The 25357-nt window shown below is 51.7% G+C and overlaps 1 protein-coding gene across 1 annotated transcript; it reads left to right on the plus strand.

Annotated features, from left to right (window-relative positions):
- Positions 1-1793: 1793 nt before the first annotated feature.
- On the plus strand, positions 1794-25155 carry PNPLA3 (patatin like phospholipase domain containing 3). Its single transcript, XM_023222242.1, has 9 exons — positions 1794-2144; positions 4640-4872; positions 6530-6595; positions 10128-10337; positions 11843-11903; positions 14296-14517; positions 17551-17683; positions 22771-22875; positions 24236-25155. Exons 1-9 carry the CDS (start codon positions 1958-1960, stop codon positions 24462-24464), a joined length of 1446 nt encoding a protein of 481 aa, XP_023078010.1. The 5' UTR covers positions 1794-1957; the 3' UTR covers positions 24465-25155.
- Positions 25156-25357: the final 202 nt, after the last annotated feature.

A 25357-nucleotide genomic window follows, 5' to 3' on the forward strand; every position in this document is an offset into this window, starting at 1 on the left:
CTATGTGATGAGGCAGTCAGCCCAGGTATTCACTGTGACCTGAAGCTCCCACGCCCTGGAGTTCCTGCTCTGAGACAGGAGGCAGCCCTGCTCCCAGCTCTCCTACCCCTCCAGGCAAGACAAAAGCAAGGAATGCAGCCACCTGGGGAAGCTCAGGTGAACATGAACCACCCAACCAGTCCAGGTGCTTCTCAGGTGACATTTGGAATCCTAACAGCAATGTCACCTGTTTTACACCACCACCAGTCACTCTGCCATTGAGGACACTGAGCCACAGAAAGGGCGGAGGCCTGACCCCAAAGCTCTCTGCATTCCTCCAGGTCTCAGGGAGAAAGGGAGGGCTCCCTGGTCCACTCCAGTTGGGGTCAGTATGGCCTGGCAGACCCGGATCCTCCAGTGAGGGGCTCTAGACCAAGGTCTAACTTCTCCCCATGGACTGCTGTGGGCTTGCTCCACCCACTGCCAGGCGTAGCTCAAGGTCAAGGGGCCTCCTAGGCATCTCCTAAGGGCATGCTACTATCCGAATGTTTGTGTCCCTACTAAAGGTCATCTGTTGAAGTCCTACCCCTTAAGGTGATGGTCTTTGGAGGCGGGGGCCTTTGGAAGGTGATTTGATGAGAAGGTGGCACCCTCATGAATGGGATTGGTACCCTTATCAAAGAGGCCCAGAGGTGAGGATGTGGCAAGATGGCACATTCTATGAGCCATGCCTCTCACCAGGGACCAAATTTGCTGGCGTCTTAAACTTGGGCTTTCCAGCCTCCAGAACTGTGAGACAGAGAAATATGCCAGGTGAAGTGGCTCACCCCTGTAATCCCAGCACTTTGGGAGGCTGAGGTGGGCAATCACTTGAGGTCAGGAGTTCTAGACTAGCCTGGCCAACATGATGAAACCCCATCTCTACTAAAAATACAAAAAATTAGTCAGGCGTGGTGGCGCATGCTTGTAATCCCAGCTACTTGGGAGGCTGAGGCAGGAGAATTGCTTGAACCCAGGAGGCAGAGGCTGCAGTGGGCCAAGATCGCGCCATTGCACTCCAGCATCGCGGGGAAAACAAAGAGAGAAATAAATCTCTTGTTTGTAAGCCCCTCCGCTTACCGTATTTCGTTTTTGCACCTGTACAGATTAAGACGGAGCATCAGGAATCATCTAGCCCTCAGTTTCCCAAACCACTCCCCACTCCCCAGTTCCTACAGGGCCCCGACCCAGCACCCGTCATTCACATTTTTTACTTACAAAGGAAACTTTGAAATGGACACTTCCTGTTACTGTCATTCAATAAAAAAATCCCCAGCACTTGAAGGCAATCACACAGAAAGCCTGCAGGAACGCAGACAGTAGACTCTACAGGCCGTAGTGCCTGCTTTAGGCTGGCTCTCCCCGGGTCAAAACGGACGTGATAAAGTGTCAAAGGGATGTTAAGGATCAAGTGGGCACCAACTGCGACTCCCCTCTCACCCCCCCGACTTAACGGATGACAAGGAAAACAGAAGGAAGCCGTTTCCCTCCAGGACATGCAGTGTCTTTTAGAATTTTGGAAAAATGCTTTCTCTCGAGTCGCTGGGGGGAGCTCCCAGGCTGGATCCCCCGCACAGGTCCTCCCCCATCGCCCTCCCAGATTCCGTACCCAATCCCCCTCCCAGCCCCCAGTCCCCGCTCCACTCCCCTCCCTGACCCAGTCCCCGCTCCACTCCCCTCCCTGACCCCGTCCCCGCCCCCATCCCCCTCCAAGCCCCGCCCGGGAGGGCGTCCTGCCCGCTCATTGGGCCTCCCTCCGGCTCATTTGCATGGTCCGAGGGAGGCGGGGCGGACGTCGCGTGGGGAAAGCCCAGGCGCAGACGCGGCGGCCGGGTCTAGAGCGCCTGCGGGTGCCGGTCGGAGCTGCTGCGGATCAGGACCCGAGCCGATCCCCGATCCCGACCCCGATCCGGATCCGCGCCCCCGCCCCCGCCCCGCCATGTACGACGCCGAGCGCGGCTGGAGCTTGTCCTTCGCGGGCTGCGGCTTCCTGGGCTTCTACCACGTCGGGGCGACCCGCTGCCTGAGCGAGCGCGCCCCGCACCTCCTCCGCGACGCGCGCATGTTGTTCGGCGCCTCGGCCGGGGCGTTGCACTGCGTCGGCTTCCTCTCCGGGATCCCGCTGGGTGCGTCTGGGGCCGCCGCCCGGGCTCCGCGTGCGGAGGGGTGCCCCCTAAGAACCCCCAGGGGGTCCCCAGGGGTCGCAGGGCCCCAGGAGGAGCGGGCACCGGACGCGGACACGGCGGGGTGCGTCCCGAGGGTCCCCTCTGGGGCAGATGCTTCCTGCGGGGGCGCTGTTCCCTGGGCGCGGGAAGAGGGCGTTGGAACCCAGAGAGGTCCGGGCCAAGCCTGGGGCTCTCGCGCGTCCCCACCCCTACCCGCATCAGGAGCCAGTGCATGAAGGGAGCCCCTTGCCTCCGGATTGAGAGTCGGGGCGTCTCGGAGCCACGGGGAGTAGGGAGCAGGACCTGGGGCGGAGGGTCGTGCTGGCCCCTGCGGACTCCGGGTCCCCGGTGCCGTCTCGGGAGATGCTGGGCGGGCTGAGCTGCTGAGGGGCAGACTTGCCCTGGGCCGGACCAAGAGGGGGCTTTGGCCGGTGCCCCGGGATGGGTTCCTTCCCTCCGGGGATTGAGGGACTCAAGACACCCCGCGCCTGCGCTCTCTTTAGGTCGCAGCCCAGCCTTCTGGGGACTGGGCAGCCTCCCAGAAGGGCGACCCTGGGCATCCTCCAGGACAGGCTAACTGGAGTCTGGTGGGGAGGGGTACCTTGAAAGAGGAAAGTTGTTTCCACCTCCTCCAGTGTTTGGGACCCTTCCTGGGGGCTGGAGTGCATCCCTGGACACCCCCCAATCCCATCCTCTCCTCTAGTCTCCACTGACCTAGGCCCACCCTCCCCTCTCCAGCTCAGTACTCCTGGAAGTGAGATCCTGTGCATTTGAATCTTGTCCTAATGAAGCATTTGTCCATGTGGGTACCTGTGTGTGTGTGTGTGGTGGGGGTGCAGACGGAGGGTTTGTTTCTCGGTAGCCTGAACTACTAGGGTGTGGTATCCTTCCCGGGAATTTGCCTGCCACAGTCCTGGAGGTGGGGAGGGGGTTGTGAGCCAGTGGGCAGGGGCTGGGGCAAGTAGCATTGTGGAGCTATTGACACCAGAGGTTCCCAGGCAGGAGATCATGCTCCCATCAGCCCCGTTTTATTTGGGCTTCCTTAACAAAGGACTCTTTGCCCTGCCTGCCAGAGCCAGCAGGGAGTGACTGTTCAGTGGTGAGGAAGCCCGTGCTGGTAGAGGAAGCCCTGCCATTGGGTAGGAGCAGTGAGCAGCCCCTGGGCTGACTGGGAGGTGGGGATTAGGGATTAGACAGTCCTGGCTGTCTGCCTTCCCCTAAGCCATGTGGAGAGGAGCAAAGGGCAGGAAGTGTGGCCTCCAGGAGGATTAGACTAGCCACATGACCATTGGCACACCCTGGGGTTTAGCAACAATAAAAGTCAGCTTTTGTATCCCAAGGTGGCCTGTGGACACCCACATGGACAAATGTTTACACTGGGACAGAATTCAAATGCAGTGATCCCAGGAGCCTAAAATACAGTCACTCTGATATAGAAAGGATTCCTTACTGGGCAGAGGACAGGTGCAGCCTGGGGCTTTCCCTGGCAGGACACAGGGAGGCTCAGGAACCACCAAGTCCCTGGAAGGTGGATCTGGAGATGTTGGCAGGAGCCACTCTCTGTGTTCCAGGGTTCCAGGTTCCTGCTTTAACCCTGTCTCACAGGGGGCTGTGCACTTGGGGACTGCTGAGCATGTCCCAGAAGCTGCATCCTGGACACAGCTCCTCAGTGCATCTGAGCTGAGGCTAACTTGGCAGAAGGGACAGGCAGAACCTGCCCAGCCATGTGCAATTCCACCCCTCTGGCCATGCTTGGAGAATCGGCTCAGGGAAGGAGAGCTGTGAATCAAGATCAGATCTGGGTCAGGACAGGCTGGAGCATGCCTGTCCCTGTGCTTCCCAAGATTTATGGCTGGCCAGGGATCAGGCTGGGTGGGGCGGTCTTGCATGCCAGGAGAGTGGCCAGTAAGTGAGGTCACATCTCCTGCACCTGACAGCGTTAAGGCCATCTAGCCAAAGCTCTGATGCTGATATGTTCGTGGCCTCTGACTTTGTGGGGCATTGAGGTGAGGCCTGCTCACCTGGGCTTCTGGAAGTGAGAGATTGATTCCTGTGGCTGAGGCCTACAGCAGCGCTGTCTGGTAGGAATATACTGGAAGCCATGATGTCATTGTGCATTTCCTAGAAGCCATGTTGAATAAAGTAAAAGACACAGGTAGAATTAATTTCACTGAGCCCAGTATATCCAAAATAATATCATTTTCACATCTATTCAGTATAAAAATGTACTAATGAGATATTTCATACTAAGCTGCTGAAATCCAGTTTGTATCTTACACATCTCAGTTCGGACGAGCCACATTTCAAGGGTGTGATAACCACATATGGCTACCATAGTAGACAGCACTGGTCTAGACAAAGGTTGGTGGCATCCTTGCCGTCTGATTTCTGGCCTTGCCAAAAGTATTGCCATCCCAGTGTGGTACATTTTTTATGTATGTGTCTCCTGTCCCCAGAGCAGATTCTGCAGGTCCTCTCAGATCTTGTCCGGAAGGCCAGGAGTCGGAATATTGGCATCTTCCATCCATCCTTCAACATGAGCAAGTTCCTCCGACAGGATCTCTACAAATACCTCCCGGCCAATGTCCACCAGCTCATCTCTGGCAAAATATGCATCTCACTCACCAGAGTGTCTGATGGGGAAAACGTTCTGGTGTCTGACTTTCAGTCCAAAGATGAAGTCGTGGATGTAAGCAGTTTGCTTATCCGGATCTTATCAAGTGAGAAAAGCTGTTTTTAGATGGGTGCGGTGGCTCATGCCTGTCATCGCAGCACTTTGGGAGGCCGAAGCGGGTGGGTTGCTTGAGTCCAGCAGTTAGAGACCAACATGATGAAACCCAATCTCTACAAAAAATACAGAAAAATTAGCTGGGCATGGTGTTGTGGGCCCGTAGTCCCAGCTGCTAGGGAGGCTGAGGCAGGAGAATTGCTTGAGTCTGGGAGGTGGAGGTTGCAGTAAGTCATGATCATGCCACTATACTCCATCCCAGGTGACAGTGAGATGCTGTCTCAAAAAAAAAAAAGAAAGACTGTTTTGTTTTGGAAGCAACACAGTTGTAGGCCCCCTGTGCCACAGTGATACAAACTCTGTATGTCTCCAGTGATTTGGTCCATAATGTTTGTAAACCCTGAATGTTCCAGGGCAGTTTCTTTTCTTCACTTTTTTTCTCTTTTTTTGTGGGTGGTGGGGGCGGGGGGCACGGTGCAGGGTGTTACTCTGTCTCCCAGGCCAGAGTGCAGTGGTGCAATCGCAACCTCTCGAGTAGCTGGGACTACAGGCACAGGCCACCACACGCTGCTAATGTTTGTACTTTTTGTAGAGACAGGGTTTTGCCCTGTTGCCAGGCTGGTCCCAAACTCCTGCACCCAAGTAATCTGCCCACCTCAGCCTGGCAATTACAATTTCAAATAATTCCTCTCTTTCCTTCAACACTTGGCTCGTGACCGCCCAGTCCAAGGAACCTGTCCTGCAGGCGTGCCTCTCCGGAGCTTTCTGTATGCATCTTCCATAATGAAGATGCTTTCTCAATGGAAACCCACGAGGGCGGGAACGTGCCTTATTTGCCTGTATCCTCAGGGTCTAGCAGGGAGAAGATAATTTGCAATACCAAAACACCATTTAATTTGGCTGATGCTTTCATAAACGCTCCTTGGATGAAGGACTCCATTTTACTTAACAGGTCTGTGCAAGACAGCAGCCTGGCGCATCTAACCAGCAGCCAGTTTCATCCTCTGTTTAACCTTGTTTGCAGGAGTTTTCTGTAAACAGCCAGCACTTGTCTGTTCCCACATGGGTCTGTTCTCCCAGTGAATCAGCATCATGCCTGCTGACTGCTCTGTAGCGTGGCGCTTCGCAAAGCGTGATCCTGGGACCAGCAGAGCAGCAGCTCCTGGGAGCTCATTGGAATGGCAGACCCTCAGGCTCCACCTCGGACCTGCTGCTTGCGAATTCTGGGGAGGGAAACAGAATCTCTGGTTCCACAAACTCTCGGGTGGTTCTAATGAATATCGGCATTTGAACAGCACTGATCAAATGCCTTTCAGTCCATGAGTCAACAACCCTTGGTGGTGTCTGTGGTGACCCAGTGTGACTCCCGTGGGGAGCAAGGAGAAGTTGAAGTTCACTGACAGTGTTGTTAAGGGGCTTATGCAATAGATGAGACCCATGGGTCTGAAGTCCGAGGGTGTATGTTGGTTCCCGGTTCTTTCAACCCGTGGATCAACCTACTCTGTGCAAAGGGCATTTTCAGGTTTGTTGCCCTGTTCACTTGGAGAAGGCTTATGAAGGATCACGAAAATTAAAAGGGTGCTCTTGCCTGTAATTTCTCTCTCTTTTGCTTTCACAGGCCTTGATATGTTCCTGCTTCGTCCCTTTCTACAGTGGCCTTATCCCTCCTTCCTTCAGAGGCGTGGTAAGTCAGCTTTCTCTGCTAGTGCTGAGTCCTGGGAGCTTTCTAAAGTGTGCTCACACATCTCCTGACTGCAAGGCGCTAGTGCCAGCACCTCAGGGTCTGTCTGGTGGTGGAGCCCCGTGCCTCGCTGCCTTTCAGACAGAGTAGCCACAGCTGACCCTACTTCCAGGCTACCTGGGCAACAAAACTTACTTCATGTGTAGTTAATTATCTGGCTATCTGTAAGGTAAACTGGCTGGTTCACTTAATCTGCACCGTAAGCATCAGGTAGCTTCTCTGTGACCTAGTTAAACTATGTGATGTTGGTCGGGCACGGTGGCTCATGTCTGTAATCCCAGCACTTCCATCTCAAAGAAAAAAAAAGAAAAGATAAATAAAGTATATGACGTTGAAGAATCTGTTACCCCTGAAAGGTGGAGCTTTACTTTTAGGGGGAACTATAAGAGTCATATATATATATATTTTTTATATAAAAATAAAAAATAATTTTTAAATAAAACATTTTTATACAAAAAATACATACATATATATATATATATTTTGTTTTTTGAAATGGAGTCTGGCTCTCTCGCCTAGGCTGGAGTGCAGTGGTGCGATCTTGGCTCCCTGCAACCTCCACCTCCCAGGTTCAAGCAATTCTCCTGCCTCAGCCTCCCGAGTAGCTGGGATTACAGGTGCCTGCCATCACGCCCAGCTAATTTCTTTGTTTTTAGCAGAGACAGGGTTTCATCATATTGGCCAGGCTTGTCTCCAACTCCTGACCTCAGGTGATCCGCCCGCCTCGGCCTCTCAAAGTGCTGAGATTACAGGCGTGAGCCACTGCGCCCGGCCAACAGTCATATATGTTCTAAACAGCAACAAAAATCTGTAAGCCTGGTCTAACCTAGATTTGTGCTTTGTTTTGTTTGGCCACTTTGTGATGCACAGGAGGAAGTTTAGGCTATAAAATACTAGCCCTTTAGGGTCAGTTTTGAACTCACAAGAGCAGCAGCAGAACCTCTGATGCAATCCTGTATGTTAGCACCGGCAGAGCCACGTGGCAGAGGGACTTACATTGGGAGCCTCCCATTGCAGGCCATGTGCTCCTGTGCGCTATCTTATGGGTCCCCACAACCGAGGGGAGTGTGAGTATTCATCCCATGTGGCTGTGGGGAACTTGAGAGTCATACTTGCCCAAGGAGCACGGCCAGGGAGTTTGTGCCTAGGTCACTCTCTGCTCCTCCGTCAGAACAGGGCATGTCTTGGTTATCTGCAGGGCAGCTCTTCTCATTCTCTGTAGTTTGGGGTCCAGGATAGTGGTCCACAGAGCCACTGGAGTGCCCAGCCACTGAGTGACCAAAGCACGTTTTGGATTTCCGACGTTGCCACAACATGGTTGGGCATCAGCAGGACCCCAACCCCTTGTTATGCTGTGGCTTTATGTGGGTATTTCCTCTTTCCCAGAACTCAGTAGGAGTCCCAGAACCCGGCAGCACTGTAGTGATGCCCTCTGGCTCCCCAGTGCACGGTTCTGGCTTTCCTTCCTGGTGGCGAGTTTCAAGCCCTCTGGGTCCTATTCTGTCCTTTTCAGCCCATGGCTTTGGTCAGAAGCTGCTGGCAGTGTTCAGATTTGGCTGAGTTCAGTGAATACGTGCATTGGCCATGCCAATTTCTGAGCCATGCCAGGGGGATGGAGAAGCTGAAGCGGGAGTGTTTGTCCTGCAGACTCTGGACTAGGCACTGGGTCTGTGCCAGCTCACTTGCTAGTCTTGCATCCTCCCCAAACCCCCACTGGGGATGTCTGGCCACGTCAGAAGACAGTTTGGGTTGTCAAAACTGGGGGAGTGCCACTGGCATCTGGTATATAGAGGCCCGGGATGCTGCGTCATCACCCATTGAGTGCGCTCATAGGAATCCTGCTGACAATTAGAACCCATTATTCTTGAAATTCCATGCAAGCAAATTCAAAACATTACTGTGTACCTACCACATGCTAATCAATCGCACTGCTGGAGCTCCTGAATTCAAAACATTACTATAAAGTTCAAAACGCATGGAAAAGTTCTACATGGCAGGAGAATATTTGGGCTTCAGACTACCCCTTGAATGAAAATGATCCACGAGTTGCCTTCCTCCTTGGCCTTCACTCCAGATTCCCAGCATTTCATTCTGTGTACCTTTATGCTAGTGAGGTTTTTGTTTGCTTTTTAGACAGAGTCTCACTCTATCACATAGGCCTGTAGCGTAGTGGCGTAATCTCAGCTCACTGCAACGCTCGGCTCCTGGGTTCAAGCGATTCTCATGCCTCAGCCTCCTGAGCAGCTGAGATTATAAGCATGCACCCCCATGCCCACCTAATTTTTGTATTTTTAGTAGAGATGGGGTTTCACCATGTTGCCCAGGCTGTTCTCGAACTCCTGACTGCAAGTGATCCACATGCCTCAGCCTTCCAAAGTGCTGGGATTACAGGCGTGAGTCACCATGCCTGGCTGCTAGTGAGGTTTTTGATGCCTTGCTACATCTGCCCTAGACATTGTGCAGCTATGATTTTAGAAATGTTGCTGTGTAAACTCCTGATCGTTTCTGGACTCCAGGCAAGAATCTTGATGGCTAAGATGTGGCTGAACATGTCTGATTCCCTCCTGGACCTGTTTGAGGCCAAACTCTGCTCTGAAGTTCCTCCGTGTGGAAGGGCGGGCTGGGGAGAGCCTCCCGGCTGGAATCTTTTGGAGGCCTTTCTCTGTGGGCATCTGATGGCTGGCTCTGGTGTCTGGCTGTGACAGCTGTGGCTGGAAATCGTTGTAGACACAAGTTTCACAGGTGCAGGCTCTATCCAAATTGTAGTAAAAGCTGCCTGCCCCAGGTGAGCTATGGGCAATAAGGTGGTTTAAGGATATAGATGAAGGAAAACTCACCCTTAGAATGATTTATCCAAAATGCTGCTATGTTATGGGTTAGAGGCCATTTTCTGAGGTCCCAGGTTCATTGTTTCATGTGTGTCTCAAAAGTCCCTCCAGGTCTTGGTTCTAATTGTCAAACATGGAGGGAGACAGGCTCATGGGTTAAAGGTCTTGTCCCAGATTTGTGTATCCTCCTTGCAAGCAGCAAAGGGGGCTGGATTTGAACCCATGACCATCTTTCCCCTTTGGGTTTCTATCACACTCTGCCCCCAGTGCACTGAGCACCCCCTAGTTCATATGGTCCCCTTAGGTACATTACATGGGCACTCCTATAGGTGCCCATTTGGCCCTAGGACTTGGCCAACACAACATGGACTCCAGTCTCCATCTGCCTCTTTGCCAGGCACTTTTGTGCAGTGCACACACTGTACAACAGTAGACAGCAACCCTGAGAGCCAGAGTAGAGCCTGTCCCAGCACAGGAATGCTCAGTAAGGATTTGTCGCAGGAGTGATTCCAAAGCCAATGTCCTCCCTTCATATCAGCCTGTTTGCGGCTCTGAGAAGCTCTGCCCACATGTGAAAGCTTGTTAAGCAGTTAAGCACTAACCCAGAGCATCAGACGGTGCCAGTCCTTTTTTCCCTCCTTTAAAAGCGATATGTGGATGGAGGAGCGAGTGACAACGTACCCTTCATTGATGCCAAAACAACCATCACCGTGTCGCCCTTCTATGGGGAGTACGACATCTGCCCTAAAGTCAAGTCCACGAACTTTCTTCACGTGGACATCACCAAGCTCAGCCTACGCCTCTGCACAGGGAACCTCTACCTTCTCTCGAGAATGTTTGTCCCCCCGGATCTTAAGGTGAGTTGGCAGTGAGGGGGCAGGTGTTCTGGGGCGCTGCTCTTCTTTGCCGCCCTGATTGCCAGGAGCTACCAGTTGCTCTCTGCACAATCAAACAGAAATAGACCTTGTCATTGATGGTTAATGGAAATAAAAGGCACGTATCCCAGAAGCTCAGGTGAGGCACCACCCTGATTATGGGAATCACCTGGGAACATATACCCAGCCCTAAAACTCAGATCCACTTCCCAGGCTGTGGTTATATAGTCGGGGGTGCAGCATAGGCATTAGGATTTTTTATTTCTTTAGTTATAAAGATGGTTTTTTTTTTTTTTTTTAATTTTTGAGACAAGGTCTTGCTCTGTCACTCAGGCTGGAGTGCAGTGGTGCAACCATAGCTCACTGAAGCCTCAAACTCCTGGGTTCAAGCCGTCCTCCCACCTCAGCCTCCTGAGTAGCTAGGACCCATAGGCGTATACCACCACACCTGGCTAATTTTTAAAATTTTTGTAGAGTGTTGCCAGGCTGGTCTCACACTCCTGGCCTCAAGCGATTCTCCCATCCCAGCCTCCCAAAGTGTTGGGATTACAGGCATGAGCCACTGTACCACTAAGATGATTCTTATTTGGAAACATGGTCAAGAACAACTGCATTCGGTAGTTTAACCTTTTTTGATTGTGGTTGTTTTAGTTTGCCTTACCACTCTACCATAGTAAGAGATTTACAGACCATGTACAGCAACCCTTGGTACTCCAGGAGAGAAAGAAGGAAGGCTATGCAATGCAATGCATGCCCACAGTCCAAGGGAGAGGGAAGGCTGTCTAACAGGATTGGTTCTCTCGTGTGCTTTATAAGCAGATGAGTAGAGGAGATAGCTCTTATTGTCCTAGTGACAATTGGGACAGGCTGCAAAATTTATTAGGGTGGAGGTTTATTCCAGGACCAAGGGAGCCCAAGAAACAAGCTCCTGCCAGGTGCAGTGGCTCACACCTGTAATCCCAGCACTTTGGGAGGCTGAGGCAGGCGGATCACTTGAGGTCAGGAGTTTGAGACCAGCCTGGCCAACATGGTGAAACCCCGTCTCTATGAAAAATACAAAAATTAACCAGGCATGGTGGCAGGCACCTGTAATCCCAGCTACTAGGGAGGCTGAGGCAGGAAAATGGCTTGAACCTCAGAAGCGGAGGTTACAGTGAGCCAAGATCACGCCACTGTACTCCAGCGTCTGGGCAACAGCAAGACTCTGTCTCAAAAAAAAAAAAAAAAAACCTGGAAAAGAAGCTCCTGCCTGCTGGGATTCCTGCAAAGTCTCTGTGGAGGGGTGACATTCTAGCCGAGACCTTCAGGGAACTGTCTCCTGGGAGCACAGAGCCCTTTGCTCGGCTTCCAGGTGGCTCAGTCCCCCCCAGCCAGCAGGCTCAGAGCTTGCACGATTCTTTAGTGCCCTTTGCGGTCTTCCAGTGATGCTTAAATAAATGGTGCTTGATGTCTCCCCGCTGTAGTCCCCTTGCTTGCTTTGCTCACAGGTGCTGGGAGAGATATGCCTTCGAGGATATTTGGACGCATTCAGGTTCTTGGAAGAGAAGGGTATGTATGGGCTGGGAGGATCAGACGTGCCCTTTTGACGAGTATTTACTAGCAGTCTTGGTAAAGACTGAGATTTGCCTTAGTTCTAACACTTAGTGCCCAACGCCTTCCCTGTGTTGTACAACCTACTCATGAGCCTGGGAGATAGGAAATCTTGGTCCCATTTTACAGATGGGCAAACAGAAGCTTGGAGAGGAGAGCCAAGCAGCACACAGCCCTCCCTGAGGGGCAGAGCCGAGATCTGAACTGGGATATCATGACTCCAGGGCCCTCTCCCTCCACAGGGTCCCATTATCTGAAGGCAGTTTTTCTTTCCAGCTCGACCTCTTGTGATCATTTAGTTTAACAAGGGCTAAAGTTAAAGAGTTTCTGTGCCTGGACCCCAAATGAAGCAATCAGATTTCTCATCTCCAGTCAGGTGTGGGTCCAAGCCCACTAGACCAGTTTCTTCTTCCCAGAGCAAATTTCTGCCTTCAAGTCATCCTGGCTTGTCGGGACTGGGGGAGTTCTGCTCTAGAAATATTAGAGTGGAAGGAAAAAGATGTGTTGGGACCTGTTTTTCTTTAATACTAAGAGTTGGCTGATATATTGTTCTCGTGAATTTGTCGTTGGCCAAGACCAAGGAGACTGCATTTGTAAGAACACATGTGTATTTATCTGCTCAGAAAATGTTCATTGCTGTGTGCTAGGGATACTGCAGTGAACACAGAGGTGTGGCCCTTGCCAGCCTTGTGAGAGAAGTGAGAGATAAGTAAGCAGAAGGGTGATGCTGTGTCAATGGGAAAGTACAGATGCCAATGAGAAGGCACAGGTGTCAAGAAGAAGACACAGGATGCTGGAGGCTCATGCAGGATGGATCTCCAAGGCCCAAGGGAAGAAGGGCCTCTTGGAGGGCATGAATCCACATTAAGACTGTGGGGATAAATAGGAGAGCCTTAGGCACGGGGGCCATGAATGTGAGGCCTGCGGGACAGAGAGAGGATGGCATGAAGGCCTGTGCAGCTGGAGGGGTGGGGATGGGGACACTAAGAGATGGCTAGAGGAGTGGGGGTGGGGACACTAAGAGATGGCTGGAGAAGAGGGGGTCAGGAATGGTGAAAAACGGGAGAGGAGGGCAGGCTGAGCCTTTTGGATACAGGGGGATTGCGTCCCACAGCAGTAGGGAGCCATGGAGGGCTACTGCAGTAGGAGTGAGGGAATCAGAGGAGGGCTTTGGAAGCCCCCTGGCTACGGGACAGGCAGGGAGAGACCAGCATCTAGGAAGCCAGTGAGGCAGCCAGAGGCTCCACCAGGATCAGGGCTGTGAGGGTCATGAGGAAGAAACCAATTTGAAGCAGTCCAGGGGAATAGGACTTGGAAATGACCGATGGGACATTTGGGGAGAGGAAGACAAAAGAGCGTAGTCCCGGCTTCTGGCTTAGCAGTTGTGCAAAGGGAAGATGGGGAGCTGCGCCCACGGGTTGAGGGTTGAAGACATTAGGAGGGAGCCGGTTTGGCAGGACAAGCTGGTGTGCCAGAGATGCTGGAAGCAACATCTCCCTGAGAACCTGGCAACATTGCTAAGGGAAAATGACATCTCAGAGGGTAAGGAGGGCATCTGATAGAGCCTGGAAAGAGCCGGGGCAAGCATGAATGTGAGGTTATCTTGGGGAGCAAAGCTCAGGCACTGAGGAGCAGCCCCTGGTCTTTTCAAGCTGAGGTTGGAAGCCAGAGTTGGGCCAGGTGCAGCTGTGGTTGTCTGTAGGATGTCTGCCCTCCCCCGGCCCAGTGTGCCAAAGCGGTAAGAGCAGGGGCCACTCACTGGTGCTGGTGGCTGAGTTCCAGCACCCAGGACAGGGCCTGGCACATACTGGTGCCCAATCCTCGCTTGCTGGGTGCTTTCTCCAAGGCTGTGTGATGGAAGAGTACCCTCTTTGACATCAGACCCGGCTTCAAATCCTGGCGCTGCTATGTACTGGCTGCATGGCTTTAGACAAGTCTTTTAACCTCTGTGCTTCTGATTTCTCAGCTGAAAAATGGAGATGATGATAATGGTTGCTGTAAGGCCTGATGGTGAAGCACCTAGCTCAGGGCCTGGGAGGCGGGTGTAACCAGTGGTTCAGTTGTTATAAATAAACAGTAACCCTCGCCTTTGCACCTCATGAATCCAGACGTGGAGATGGAGCCCACACAGCTAGTGGGAGCCAAGCTCACGTATGTTCTGCTTTAAAGCCCTACACTCCTTTCTCCGGGCGACAAACACCTGCGCTCATTCTCCTCCCTTGCCCTCTTCCCCTTGCATTTGGCTAACAACAGGCCAGCTGCCTGCCTCCCTGCAGTTCGGTGGATGGGTGGGTAATGATCACCACTCCCCACATTCACCTGATGGGCTTGTTTTCCCTGCTCTTCACAGGCATCTGCAACAGGCCCCAGCGGGGCCTGAAGTCATCCTCAGAAGGGATGGATTCTGAGGTCGCTGCGCCCGGCTGGGAAAACACAAGTCTGGATTCTTCCCCGGAGCCGGCTGCCTTGGCTGTGAGGCTGGACGGAGACGAGCTGCTAGACCACCTGCGTCTCAGCATCCTGCCCTGGGATGAGAGCATCCTGGACACCCTCTCGCCAGAGCTCGCTACAGGTACCCCCTCCTCAGGCTGGGCACGGGCAGCACCTTGTTTTATTTCTTGCGTGTTATGGAGGAAGATGGTACTGCCACATGGGAGCGATAGGGCGAGGCGACTGGGACAGGCTGCTGGGAACATCTCCTTCCATGTGTACAGCCTGGTCTGCTGCTATCACTCCCTGCACAGCCCCCCAATCCTGGCACCTTGCCGAGTCTCTCCATGGGGTCATGACCAGGAGGCAAACAGACTCCAGCTGAGCCCCTTGGGGTTCTCCATACAGGCTCCTCCTGCAGCAGCTGGGCCCTCTGTACCCCTTCCCAACCCTGTCTCCCCAACATGGCACCTGAGCTCCTGCCAACTTGGATTTCATGGGCCCCAAGGATGGGGGTCCTGCCTCTGGGACTTGGCCCATTACTTGGAGCTCCTTTCCGGTTGCCACCCTCCACCTGTCCAGCCATCTCAAGGCTCCTTTCTGGAGGCCTCTCCTAATTTCTCCCTTCCCCTAAACCCACAATTTTGAACCTCCATAGAACGGTGCTGTATTTTATAATGTCATCAAATATTGAATGCACAGACAGTGCTATGGTCCAAATGATTGTGTGCCCCCCAGGATTTATCTGTTGAAATCCTAACCCCCAAGATGATGGTCTTAAGAGGTGGGGCCTTTGGGAGGAGATTAGGTCATGAGGAAAGGGCTGTCATGAATGGGATTGGTGCCCTTATTGAAGAGACCCAAGAGAGGTCTCTGTCCCTTCTACCATGTGAGGACACAGAAGGTGGTGTCTGTGAAGAAGCAGGCCCTCACCAGACACCAACATGTCTGCTGCCCCTTGATCTGGGACCTCGCAGCCTCCAGAACTCTGAAAAGTTGATGTTTGTTGTTTTATTTTATTTATTTATTTATTTTTTGAGACGGAGTCTCACTCTGTTGCCCAGGCTGGAGTGCAATGGCCGGATCTCAGCTCACTGCAAGCTCCGCCTCCTGGGTTTACGCCATTCTCCTGCCTCAGCCTCCCGACTAGCTGGGACTACAGGCGCCCGCCACCTCGCCCGGCTAGTTTTTTGTATTCTTTAGTAGAGATGGGGTTTCACTGTGTTAGCCAGGATGGTCTCGATCTCCTGACCTCGTGATCCGCCCGTCTCGGCCTCCCAAAGTGCTGGGATTACAGGCTTGAGCCACCGCGCCCGGCCGATGTTTGTTGTTTTATAAGCCACTCAGTTGGTGGCATTTTGTTAGAGTAGCCTGAACACGGACTAAGTAAGACAGAAGAACCTACAAACCAGCTACAGAGTCAGGCATTTGGAGAAATTAAAAAATGAGTCAGACATAGCTGCTTGTTCTTGAGGTACCAACACCCTAGGAGATGGGAGACAGCAGCTGCCCAGGTGCATTAGGTTGTTCTTGCATTGCTATAAAGAAATCCCTGAGACCGGGTAACTCATAAAGAAGGAGATTGAACTGGCTCACAGTTGCACAGGCTGGACAGGAAGCATGGTGCTGGCATCTGCTCAGCTTCTGGGAAGGCCGCAGGAAACTTACAATCATGGCAGAAGGCGAAGGGGAAACATGCACATCCCATGGCTGGAGTAGGAGTGAGAGAGAGAGGGAAATAGAGAGAAGGTGCCATATGCTTTTGAACAACCAGAGCTCACGAGAACACACTCACTGTCAAGAGAACAGCACCAGTGGGGAAATCGGTCCCCACAATCCAATCACCTCCCACCAGGCCCCACCTCCAACACTGGGAATTACAGTTCCACATGAGGTGTGGGCAGGGACACAGATCCAAGCCATATCACCAGATTAATATGATTTGAGGCACCACGAGGTCATTAAAGAGAGGGAATAAAAGACTGGGGCTCCAGGAAGAAAGCTCTGGAATCCAGCAGAGGGTCAAGGACCTGCTTGCAAAGCTGGTGGTGCCCTAGAAGTTCCTAGGAGAACATAGATGCTGTGACGTTTAATGTAGCTGTTTTTTGTTTTGGTTTTGTTTTTTGAGACAGAGTCTTGCTCTGTTGCCCAGGCTGGAGTATGCAGTGGCATGATCTTGGCTCACTGGAGCCTCCACTCCCAGGTTCAAATGGTCCTCATGCCTCAGCTACCTGAGTTGCTGGGATTACAGGCGTACACCACCACGCCTGGCTAATTTTTGTGTTTTTAGTACAGACAGGGTTTCGCCATGTTGCCCAGGCTGGTCTTGAACTCCTGACCTCAAGTGATCCACCGACTTTGGCCTCCCAAAGTGCTGGGATTACAGGCATGAGCCACCATGCCAAGCCTGATGTAGCTGTTTCTGTGCACATTATTTGCTGTGGGGTATATTCAGATTTCTTAATACAAGATGATGTTTTGCCTCATGACTTACACACCATTTTCTATTTAATTTCAGCTATGATATTGGAAATGGACATGTCTTTTCAAGGAAAATAAAAGCAGGCTTTCTGGAATGGTGACTTCCAAACATATTTGTCAATTTAAAGGAGCTGGGAGTGGGGACCCTATGTCCTGTAAGCACTCTCAGGGCTGTTCTGGGCTGTGTGCCCTGCTTCAGCTTCACACTGCCCTTGCTGTGAAGGGAGCAGCCTGGGCCGGGGTGGTGGCTCACACCTGTAATCCTAGCACTTTGGGAGGCTGAGGTGGGTGGATCAACTGAGGTCAGGAGTTCGAGACCAGCCTGGCCAACATGGTGAAACCCCATCTCTACTAAAAACACAAAAAATTATGTGGGCATGATGGCAGGTGTCTGTAATCCCAGCTACTTGGGAGACTGAGACAGAAGAATTGCTTGAACCCAGGAGGCGGAGGTTGCGGTGAGCTGAGATCACGCCACTGCACTCCAGCCTGGGCAACAGGAGCAAGACTCTGTCTGAAGAAAAAAAAAGAAAAGAGCAGCTTGGCAAACCCCACCTTGTCTATTCTGTGAGTGCCTCCGACCCTTTGGCTGCCAGGACAGGCGTATTTCATGGAAATGCTAAGCACCAACAGAGTAAAGTGGTTTGTTTTTTCACACTGGTGGGAGATAATAGCTCCAAATTGTCTTTTTCAGCAGTGAGTGAAGCAGTGAAAGATAAAGGTGGATACATGAGCAAGATTTGCAACTTGCTACCCATTAGGATAATGTCTTATGTGATGCTGCCCTGTACCCTGCCTGTGGAGTCTGCCATTGCGATTGTGCAGAGGTGAGCATTTTAGGTGGCTCTGTGTCTTCCTCACAGGGTTGATATGAGGATGAAACAGGATGACAGATGATGGTGGCACGTAGTCTGGGGCCTGGATTTTCCTGCAGCAGATCACAGCTCACAGTCTATATGCAATGCCCCTGAACGTTGCCTGCCTGTCCTCAAGCCACACAGGTACCTGTAACTCAGTGCAAGCCCAGAAACTCCCTGTGGGAACTCCTGGAGCTGTCAGTGGCCTCACATAGCAGCTGGTCCAGTCTCTTGTGATGGCCTGAGGAAACGGACCTGGAAGGCTTGGGGTCACTGCTCTGAGGTCACAGAGATGCCTAGTAGAAGGGTCAGGCCTGGAAGCAGGATCCTTGCTGCCTCTCTGAGCTATTTCCATTTAAAATCACATGAAGGCTGGCGTGGTGGCTCACGGCTGTAATCCCAGCATTTTGGGAGGCCAAGATGGGTGGATCACATGAGGTCAGGAGTTTGAGACCAGCCTGGCCAACATGGTGAAATGCCATCTCTACTAAAAATACAAAAATTAGCAGAGCATGGTGGCACATGCCTGTACTCCCAGCTACTTGGGAGACTGAGGCAGGAGAATCGCTTGAGCCTGGGAGGCAGAGGTTGTAGTGAGACAAGACTGTACCACTGCACTGCAGCCTGGGTGACAGGAGAGAAACCCTATCTCAAAATAAAATGAAATGTAATGAAATGAATAAAATAACAAATCAAGTCACGGCCGGGCGCGGTGGCTCACACCTGTAATCCCAGCACTTTGGGAGGCTGAGATGGGTGGATAATGAGGTCAGGAGTTCAAGACCAGCCTGGCCAACATGGTGAAACCCGTCTCTACTAAAAATAAAAAAATAGTGGTGTGTGCCTGTAATCCCAGCTACTCGGGAGGCTAAGGCAGGAGAATTGCTTGAACCAGGACCTGGGAGGCAGAGGTTGCAGTCAGCCGAGATCATGCCACTACACTCCAGCCTGGGCTACAGAGCAAGACTCTGACTCAAAAAAAAAAAAAAAAAAAAATCAAATCACATGAAAGTAGAACATAGGGAATTCCATCTTTCGTTCTTGGCATATATGATTCAGAGCCAGCAGTTAGGAGAACACAGTGTGATGCTCCTAGAACTTATTGATTGGGTTTCCTCTGATTGGGCTTCCTCTGATTGGGTTTCCTCTGATTGGGTTTCCTCTGATTGGGCCTGCTCTGATTGGGCTTCCTCTGATTGGGCTTTCTCTGATTGGGCCTGCTCTGATTGGGCTTCCTCTGATTGGGTTTCCTCTGATTGGGTTTCCTCTGATTGGGCTTCCTCTGATTGGGCTTTCTCTGATTGGGCTTCCTCTGCTTGGGCTTCCTGTGATTGGGCTTTCTCTGATTGGGCTTCCTCTGATTGGGCTTCCTCTGAAACCGGGGAGAGCAGAATGGTCGGAGCTTGGCTCAGCAGTCAGACTGCTCTTCTTCAAATCCTGGCTGCACTGCTTACCACAGGCTTCACTGACCCCAGACGACTGAATCCACCTCTCTGCACTTCACCTTCCCATCTAGAGAGATCACCTGGAGCAGAGGGTGGTCAGGAGACTCAGTCTGGTTACTGAGTCACAGTGCAGGAGGACTCATCCCATAGTAAGCATCCAGCTAGTGATGTTGATTTCTATTTTCGGGTAATAATGATGATAGTAAAATTAGAGACAGATAAAAGGTATAGGCTTTAGACCAGGGCACTGCAATTTCTAAGCTGTGTGACCTCAGGCAAGTTACTCGACTTCTCTGAGCCTCAGTGGTTTCATCTGCAATATATGGTTGGGAAACCAAGCTCAGTGGGTTGTCTGACAATGGAGGGCACTTGATTGAAAAAAAATTACCCTGGTCTGACTGAAAGAAAAAAATTGAGCTAATATAGGCATCAGGAATGGGGCTACATGGGCCTGCAGGGAGTCCAGGGAAGGGGGAACAAAGAGCCTGAAGGTGTGAGGAGGTGTGAGTGCTGACCTGTCTACTACGAAGAGGCTGCTGAGCCTCCTGTGGACGTGGCTCTGGACTTGGCAGTTTAACACCTGAGCTGTTAAAATAACCTCAGATTCTGTGTTCTTCAAGGGTTAGGATTCTGATTCCTGCTGAAATGCTTCTGAAAGGGAGGAAAGGAGCCAGCCCATCCCCAGTTGCTTTTTAAGATCATCGGGAAGTTCTGGTCTTGCCGTTTGTCCCTGGACCACTCCTAGGTCCTCCGTGCCCCACCTCCATCTGGGTGTGTCCTGGGCTGTCCACCACACAGTTGCATCCTGCTATCTCTCCTCCTGGGGCCACTGTGCCATCCATGGATCCGTAGCTTCATTTTTCTTGTCTTTTCCCTGGTTTTTATGGAGCAGAGCCTCTAGTAAACTCCCAAGGAAGTAAACATTTGACTTTGTGTGTGTTAGGAAACGTGCTTTTTTTCTATCCCATCTCAGTGATAGGTTGGCCATGTCTAGAATTGCAGGTTGAAAATCATTTCCTCTCAGAATATTGGTTAGTGAGAAGCCTGGGACTGAGACAGTCACATTCTCACTTCTTTGCAGGTAGGTATTCTTAGGACTTTCTATCCCTTATAATCTGAAATGTCATATGTCTCGGTGTAAGTCCTTATTTCATTTATTCAGCTGGACAAGTACTGGGGACCCCTTCAGTCAAAGCCTTCTCCAGCTCTGGGAAATTATCTTCTATTCTTATTTCTGTTTTTCCTTACCTTCCATTTTCTTTTTTCTTTTTCTTTTCTTTTTTTTTTTTTTTCTTTTGAGACAGGGTCTTACTCTGGTGCCCAGGCTGGAATGCAGTGACATGATCATGGTTCACTGCAGCCTGAACCTTTCAGGCTCAAGTGATCTTCCCGCCTCAACGTCCTAAGTAGCCGGGACTATAAATAAGCACATGTCACCACACCCAACAAATTTTTTTAAAAAATTTTGTAAGATAGGATCTTACTATGTTGCCCAGACTTTTTCTTCCTCTTCCTGGGGCTCTTATTAGGAAGATATTTGACTTCCTGGGTTGGATTCCTGTCTCCGTGTCTGACTTTCTCTCTTGGCCATATTTTTTTTTATCACTCTTTGTCTTTTTGCCTCTGCTCTGACAGATTTCCTCAAATTTTGTTTTCTAGTCCTATCCTACAGTTTTTACTTTCAGCAAATATAATTTAATCTCCAAGAGTACTCTCTTGTTCTCTGCTTGTTCTTTTTACTTAGCATTCTGTTCTTGTTTTATGGATGTAACATTCTCTTGGAATATTTGCTGTTCTCCGGATCATCCCTTCTCCATTTCTTCTTGGGCTAGTTTTTCTGTTTCTTCATCTTTTTTATGCTACTTATTCTCAGCATGTGGTTGTTGGGGTTTTTCCCATATAGCAACAGAGGACTTGGAGCTCAGGGTGAAAAGGGTAGGTGCATCACCTGGCAGAGCTCCCGGACAGTGACAGGCAGGCTGCTGGAAGGATGTCTATCTGGGGGTGCTACTGCTTTCCTAGAATCCCTTCCTTTCCCTGGAGGTGGTTGAACTGTCGGGTTTTGCCCTGGTGGTGAACACTGGCTCCCCGTGCTCTGCCTGTTTCATCGCCAGCCCCCTCCCCTTCTGCCTGGAGTCCAGTAACCTGTTGAAATATCTTGCTCATTGGTGAGCCCCTGCTCCCTCCTCATTGCTCTTGCAGATTTATCACTTCTTGTAAGGCCACGCTTGTTCTCAGGGATTTTCTTCGTGCCACACCATGGGAAACACGAGGTGGTTGCATGCTGCATTCCTGAGCATTTATTTCACTCATGTCCTTACACGTAGATTTGTGTGGGTGTTTACTTTGTTTTTAGCAAATTAGTCTGGCATGTCCTTTGATCCTTTTTTTTTTTTTTTTTTTAGACTAACTCTCACTCTGTTGCCAGGCTGGAGTGCAGTGGCACGATCTCGGCTCACTGCAAGCTCTGCCTCCTGGGTTCACACCATTCTCCTGCCTCAGCCTCCCAAGTAGCTGGGACTATGGGCGCCTGCCACCACACCCAGTGAATTTTTTTGTATTTGTAGTAGAGACGGGGTTTCACTGTGTTAGCCAGGATGGTCTTGATCTCCTGACCTCATGATCTGCCCATCTTGGCCTCCCAAAGTGCTAAGATTACAGGCGTGAGCCACCACGTACAGCACGTACAGCCTTTTTTTTTTTTTTGAGACGAAGTCTTGTTGCGTCCTCCAGGCTGGAGTGCGATGTCGTGATCTCAGCTCACTGCAACCTCCACCTCCTGGGCTCAAGAGATTCTCCTGCCTCAGCCTCCGGAGTAGCTGGGATTACAGGTGTGTGCCACTACACCTGGCTCATTTTTCTATTTTTAGTAGAGGTGGGGTTTTGGCCAGGCTGATCTTGAACTTCTGACCTCGTCATCTGCCTGCCTTGGCCTCCCAAAGTGCTGGGATTATGGGTGTGAGCCACTACGCCTGGCCCTGATTAATCTTTTAATGGCCAGTTCCTCCTTCAAAAGCCAGCTCCATTCTCCCACTGGCCTTCCTAGATTCCTTCTCCACTCCCCAGGATCAGCCTCCTCCTCCCCACCCCACTACTGCCAGTGGGGGGATGTCTGTGTTCAGGCATTTATCAGAGACCCTGAGGTGGGGGTCCTTTGTGTGTGGGGGATGGAGAGTCTAGAGGAGGTAGTGGCCACACCTCTCCATGGTGTCCCTGCTGGGCTCACATGTGACCAAGCACAGCAAACCGTGAGGCAGGGGACGGTCTTGACCATGAGAGCCCTTGCAGCAGCTGCCATGGGCCTCAGCTCCTCTCCAAGCTGGGAAGAGCCCTGAAAAGCCAAGGTGTTTTTTTTTTGTTTTGTTTTGTTTTTGTTTTTGTTTTTTTCCTTTATTTCAGTGTAAGTCCTTTGAGCTTTCTTGAACCAGAAGTGGCCTCATTTTGCTTTAGAGATTTCAGATGGGCTCATCGTTGTCCTGTCATCCCAGATCCACCTGCTGGGAAGTCGTCAGATTGGAGATGATGTTGGCAGCTTTTGTAAACAAAGGGTAGTGTTGTAAGCTGTTGTGTCTGCCTATGTGTGTGTTTGTGTACTTGGTCTTATCTCTGCAGACTGGTGACATGGCTTCCAGATATGCCCGACGATGTCCAGTGGCTGCAGTGGGTGACCTCACAGGTCTTCACTCGAGTGCTGATGTGTCTGCTTCCCACCTCCAGGTAAATACTTTGGCTGTGGGTGTGTGAGCCGGGCGGGCACCTCTCTCATCTGATGAGGCCTCACATGACATTCTAGAAATAGCTGGCTGAATGCCAAGCAAGGAGCTTGCCCTTGGGTTTGGGGACACTGTCTCATGTGAGGCGGCTGAATCAGTCAGAGGTCCCAGTGCACCTGCTGAGAGCTGTCACCCAGGCCAACCTGCACCAGGGCCTGGGAAGCCTTCCTGTCGGATGAGTCTCTTTGAGTGCAGCATTGATGGTGGAGGAACAGAGAGGCTGCAGATAAGTAGGGAAAGGTGCTTCAGACAGAGTGGCCAGGGTGAGGGCCGGGGAGTGTCAGATAGCACTGTGGTGCCTGCGGGAAGGAACTCTGCTGCCCATGGCACAGGAAGGAGGTGGGGCCCTGGAGGGGCAGGGCTAGCAGAGCTCCTTGGAGCATGTGGCTGGGTGCCTGGGAATGCAAGCTCCCTGTCCTCCACCCTCTGTTGTACTGAGTCACAGTCTCTGGGGTGAAGCCCAGCAGTCTGCGTTGACAGGCCCCAGGGGATCCTGCTACTTTCTGAATTCTGAACACTGAGCTGGAGCTCAGGGCCTGGCTCCTGTTACCAGGGTTGAGCATTATCCTGAAAATTATAGGCCTTAGTTTCCTCACTTGGCCAACAGGGGCAATCGCTGTTCCCTCACTGGGTTTCCGTGAGCTTCTGAGAGCCCATAGCATGGTACTTGGCACATGCTGGGCATCAGGAGGTATGGCCTATTTTGCTGTTGTTGTTATTATTGGTAGACACAGAAGGATTTAAAAGTAGGGGAATGTGAAGATCTGGTTGGCTAGGGAAGAGGGCAGTAGTGGCCAAGTAGAGGAGGGATCCTGGGCTCCGGCCGGCAGCAGGCAGCAAGGGGGCTGCCAGGGCCCAGGCAGGGATGATCTGTAGACTGAGAGGCTTTCTTAGGCTCTCGGACAGGAGGAGGTGTTGGTTCCAAGCCCGAGGAGTAGGGGCAGCCCTGGTGACTGGTGGTCAGTGGTGCCAGGGGGTGGTAGGACACCCTGGGGGGCAAGCAGGTTTGTGTGGAGGAAACTGATAGGCCCCTTCAGGGATTCGTTGGTGGGCGACACCTATGGGAGGGGTCCACTAGGGGGAGGGTCCAGGTAGCTGGGAGGGCCACGGGCTTGGAAGACCTAGATGGTGACATCAGCCCAGCACTGAGGGCTGGAAGAAGCTGTGTCTCTGGCTGTGGCTGCATTCCCAGAGTGTGTGTGATGGTGCCCTCGACTGGCTGGCAGTGTGGGTCCATCGTAGCCCTGACCACACACTGTAGCAGTGGGAATGGCCGCTAAGCCAACTTTCTCCATGTGTTTCAGGTCCCAAATGCCAGTGAGCAGCCAACAGGCCTCCCCATGCAAACCTGAGCAGGACTGGCACTGCTGGACTCCCTGCTCCCCCGAGGACTGTCCTGCAGAGGCCAAAGCAGAGGCTACCCCACCGTCCATCCTCAGGTCCAGCCTGAACTTCTTCTTGGGCAATAAAGTACCTGCTAGTGCTGAGGGGCTCTCCACCTTTCCCAGTTTTTCACTGGAGAAGAGTTTGTGAGTCATTTGAGGAGACGAGTCTAGGAGATTCTTTCAGAGGTGCTAAAGCTTCCCATCTTTGTGCACCTACCTCCGCATTGCCGTGTAGTGACCCCTGCCTGTGACGTGGAGGATCCCAGCCTCTGAGCTGAGTTGGTTTTATGAAAAGCTAGGAAGCAATCTTTGGTCTGTGCAGCAGTCCAGCACTGAAGTCTAATACGTCAGCACATGTTAGTTCAGCTGGTTGAGAAATGACGTCAGGAAGACCAGCGCAGAGTGTCCCTGACTGACCGTTTCATGGCCCTATTAATGGTCAGACTGCTCCAGTGTGAGGTTCTTAGAATGACCAGTGTTTGGACGGGTGGGGGCCTTGTGGTGGGCGGTGGGCTGGCCTATGTGTGATCTTGTGGGGTGGAAGGAAGAGAATAGCATGACCCCACCTCCCCATGCCGTGGGAAGGGGTGCACTGGGTCCCCAAGAAGGACACTGCCTGTCAGGTAGCCTGCAAATTATAATAACCTTGACAACTAAAAACCTCTCCATGGGGGTGGGGGGTACCAAGATGATAACCGATTTACATTTTAGAGCACCTTTTTCACCTAACTAAAATAATGTTTAAAGAGTTTTGTATAAAAATGTAAGGAAGAGTTGTTATCTGTTGAATTTTGTATTATGTGAATCAGTGAGATGTTAATAGAATAAGCCTTAAAAAAGAAAAAAAATCAGCCAGGTGCTGTGGCCCACGCCTGTAATCCCAGCACTTTGGAAGGCCAAGGTGGGCAGATCACCTGATGTCAGGAGTTCAAGACCAGTCTGGCCAACATGACAAAACCCCGTCTCTACTAAAAATTAGCTGGGCGAAGTGGTGTGCGCCTGTAATCCCAGCTATTTGGGAGGCTGAGGCAGGAGAATGGC

Source organism: Piliocolobus tephrosceles, chromosome 19 (genome assembly GCF_002776525.5).
Source record: "Piliocolobus tephrosceles isolate RC106 chromosome 19, ASM277652v3, whole genome shotgun sequence".
Lineage (NCBI taxonomy): Eukaryota > Metazoa > Chordata > Mammalia > Primates > Cercopithecidae > Piliocolobus > Piliocolobus tephrosceles.

What these genes read in the sequence shown, in the direction of transcription:
- PNPLA3 (XM_023222242.1), top strand. Translation starts at nt 1,958, where the DNA reads ATGTACGACGCCGAGCGCGGCTGGAGCTTGTCCTTCGCGGGCTGCGGC. An exon ending in CTCCTTCCTTCAGAGGCGTG is followed by an intron (nt 6,596 to 10,127) that starts GTAAGTCAGCTT and finishes CTCCTTTAAAAG; the next exon opens with CGATATGTGGATGGAGGAGC. An exon ending in CTCGCCAGAGCTCGCTACAG is followed by an intron (nt 14,518 to 17,550) that starts GTACCCCCTCCT and finishes TGTCTTTTTCAG; the next exon opens with CAGTGAGTGAAGCAGTGAAA.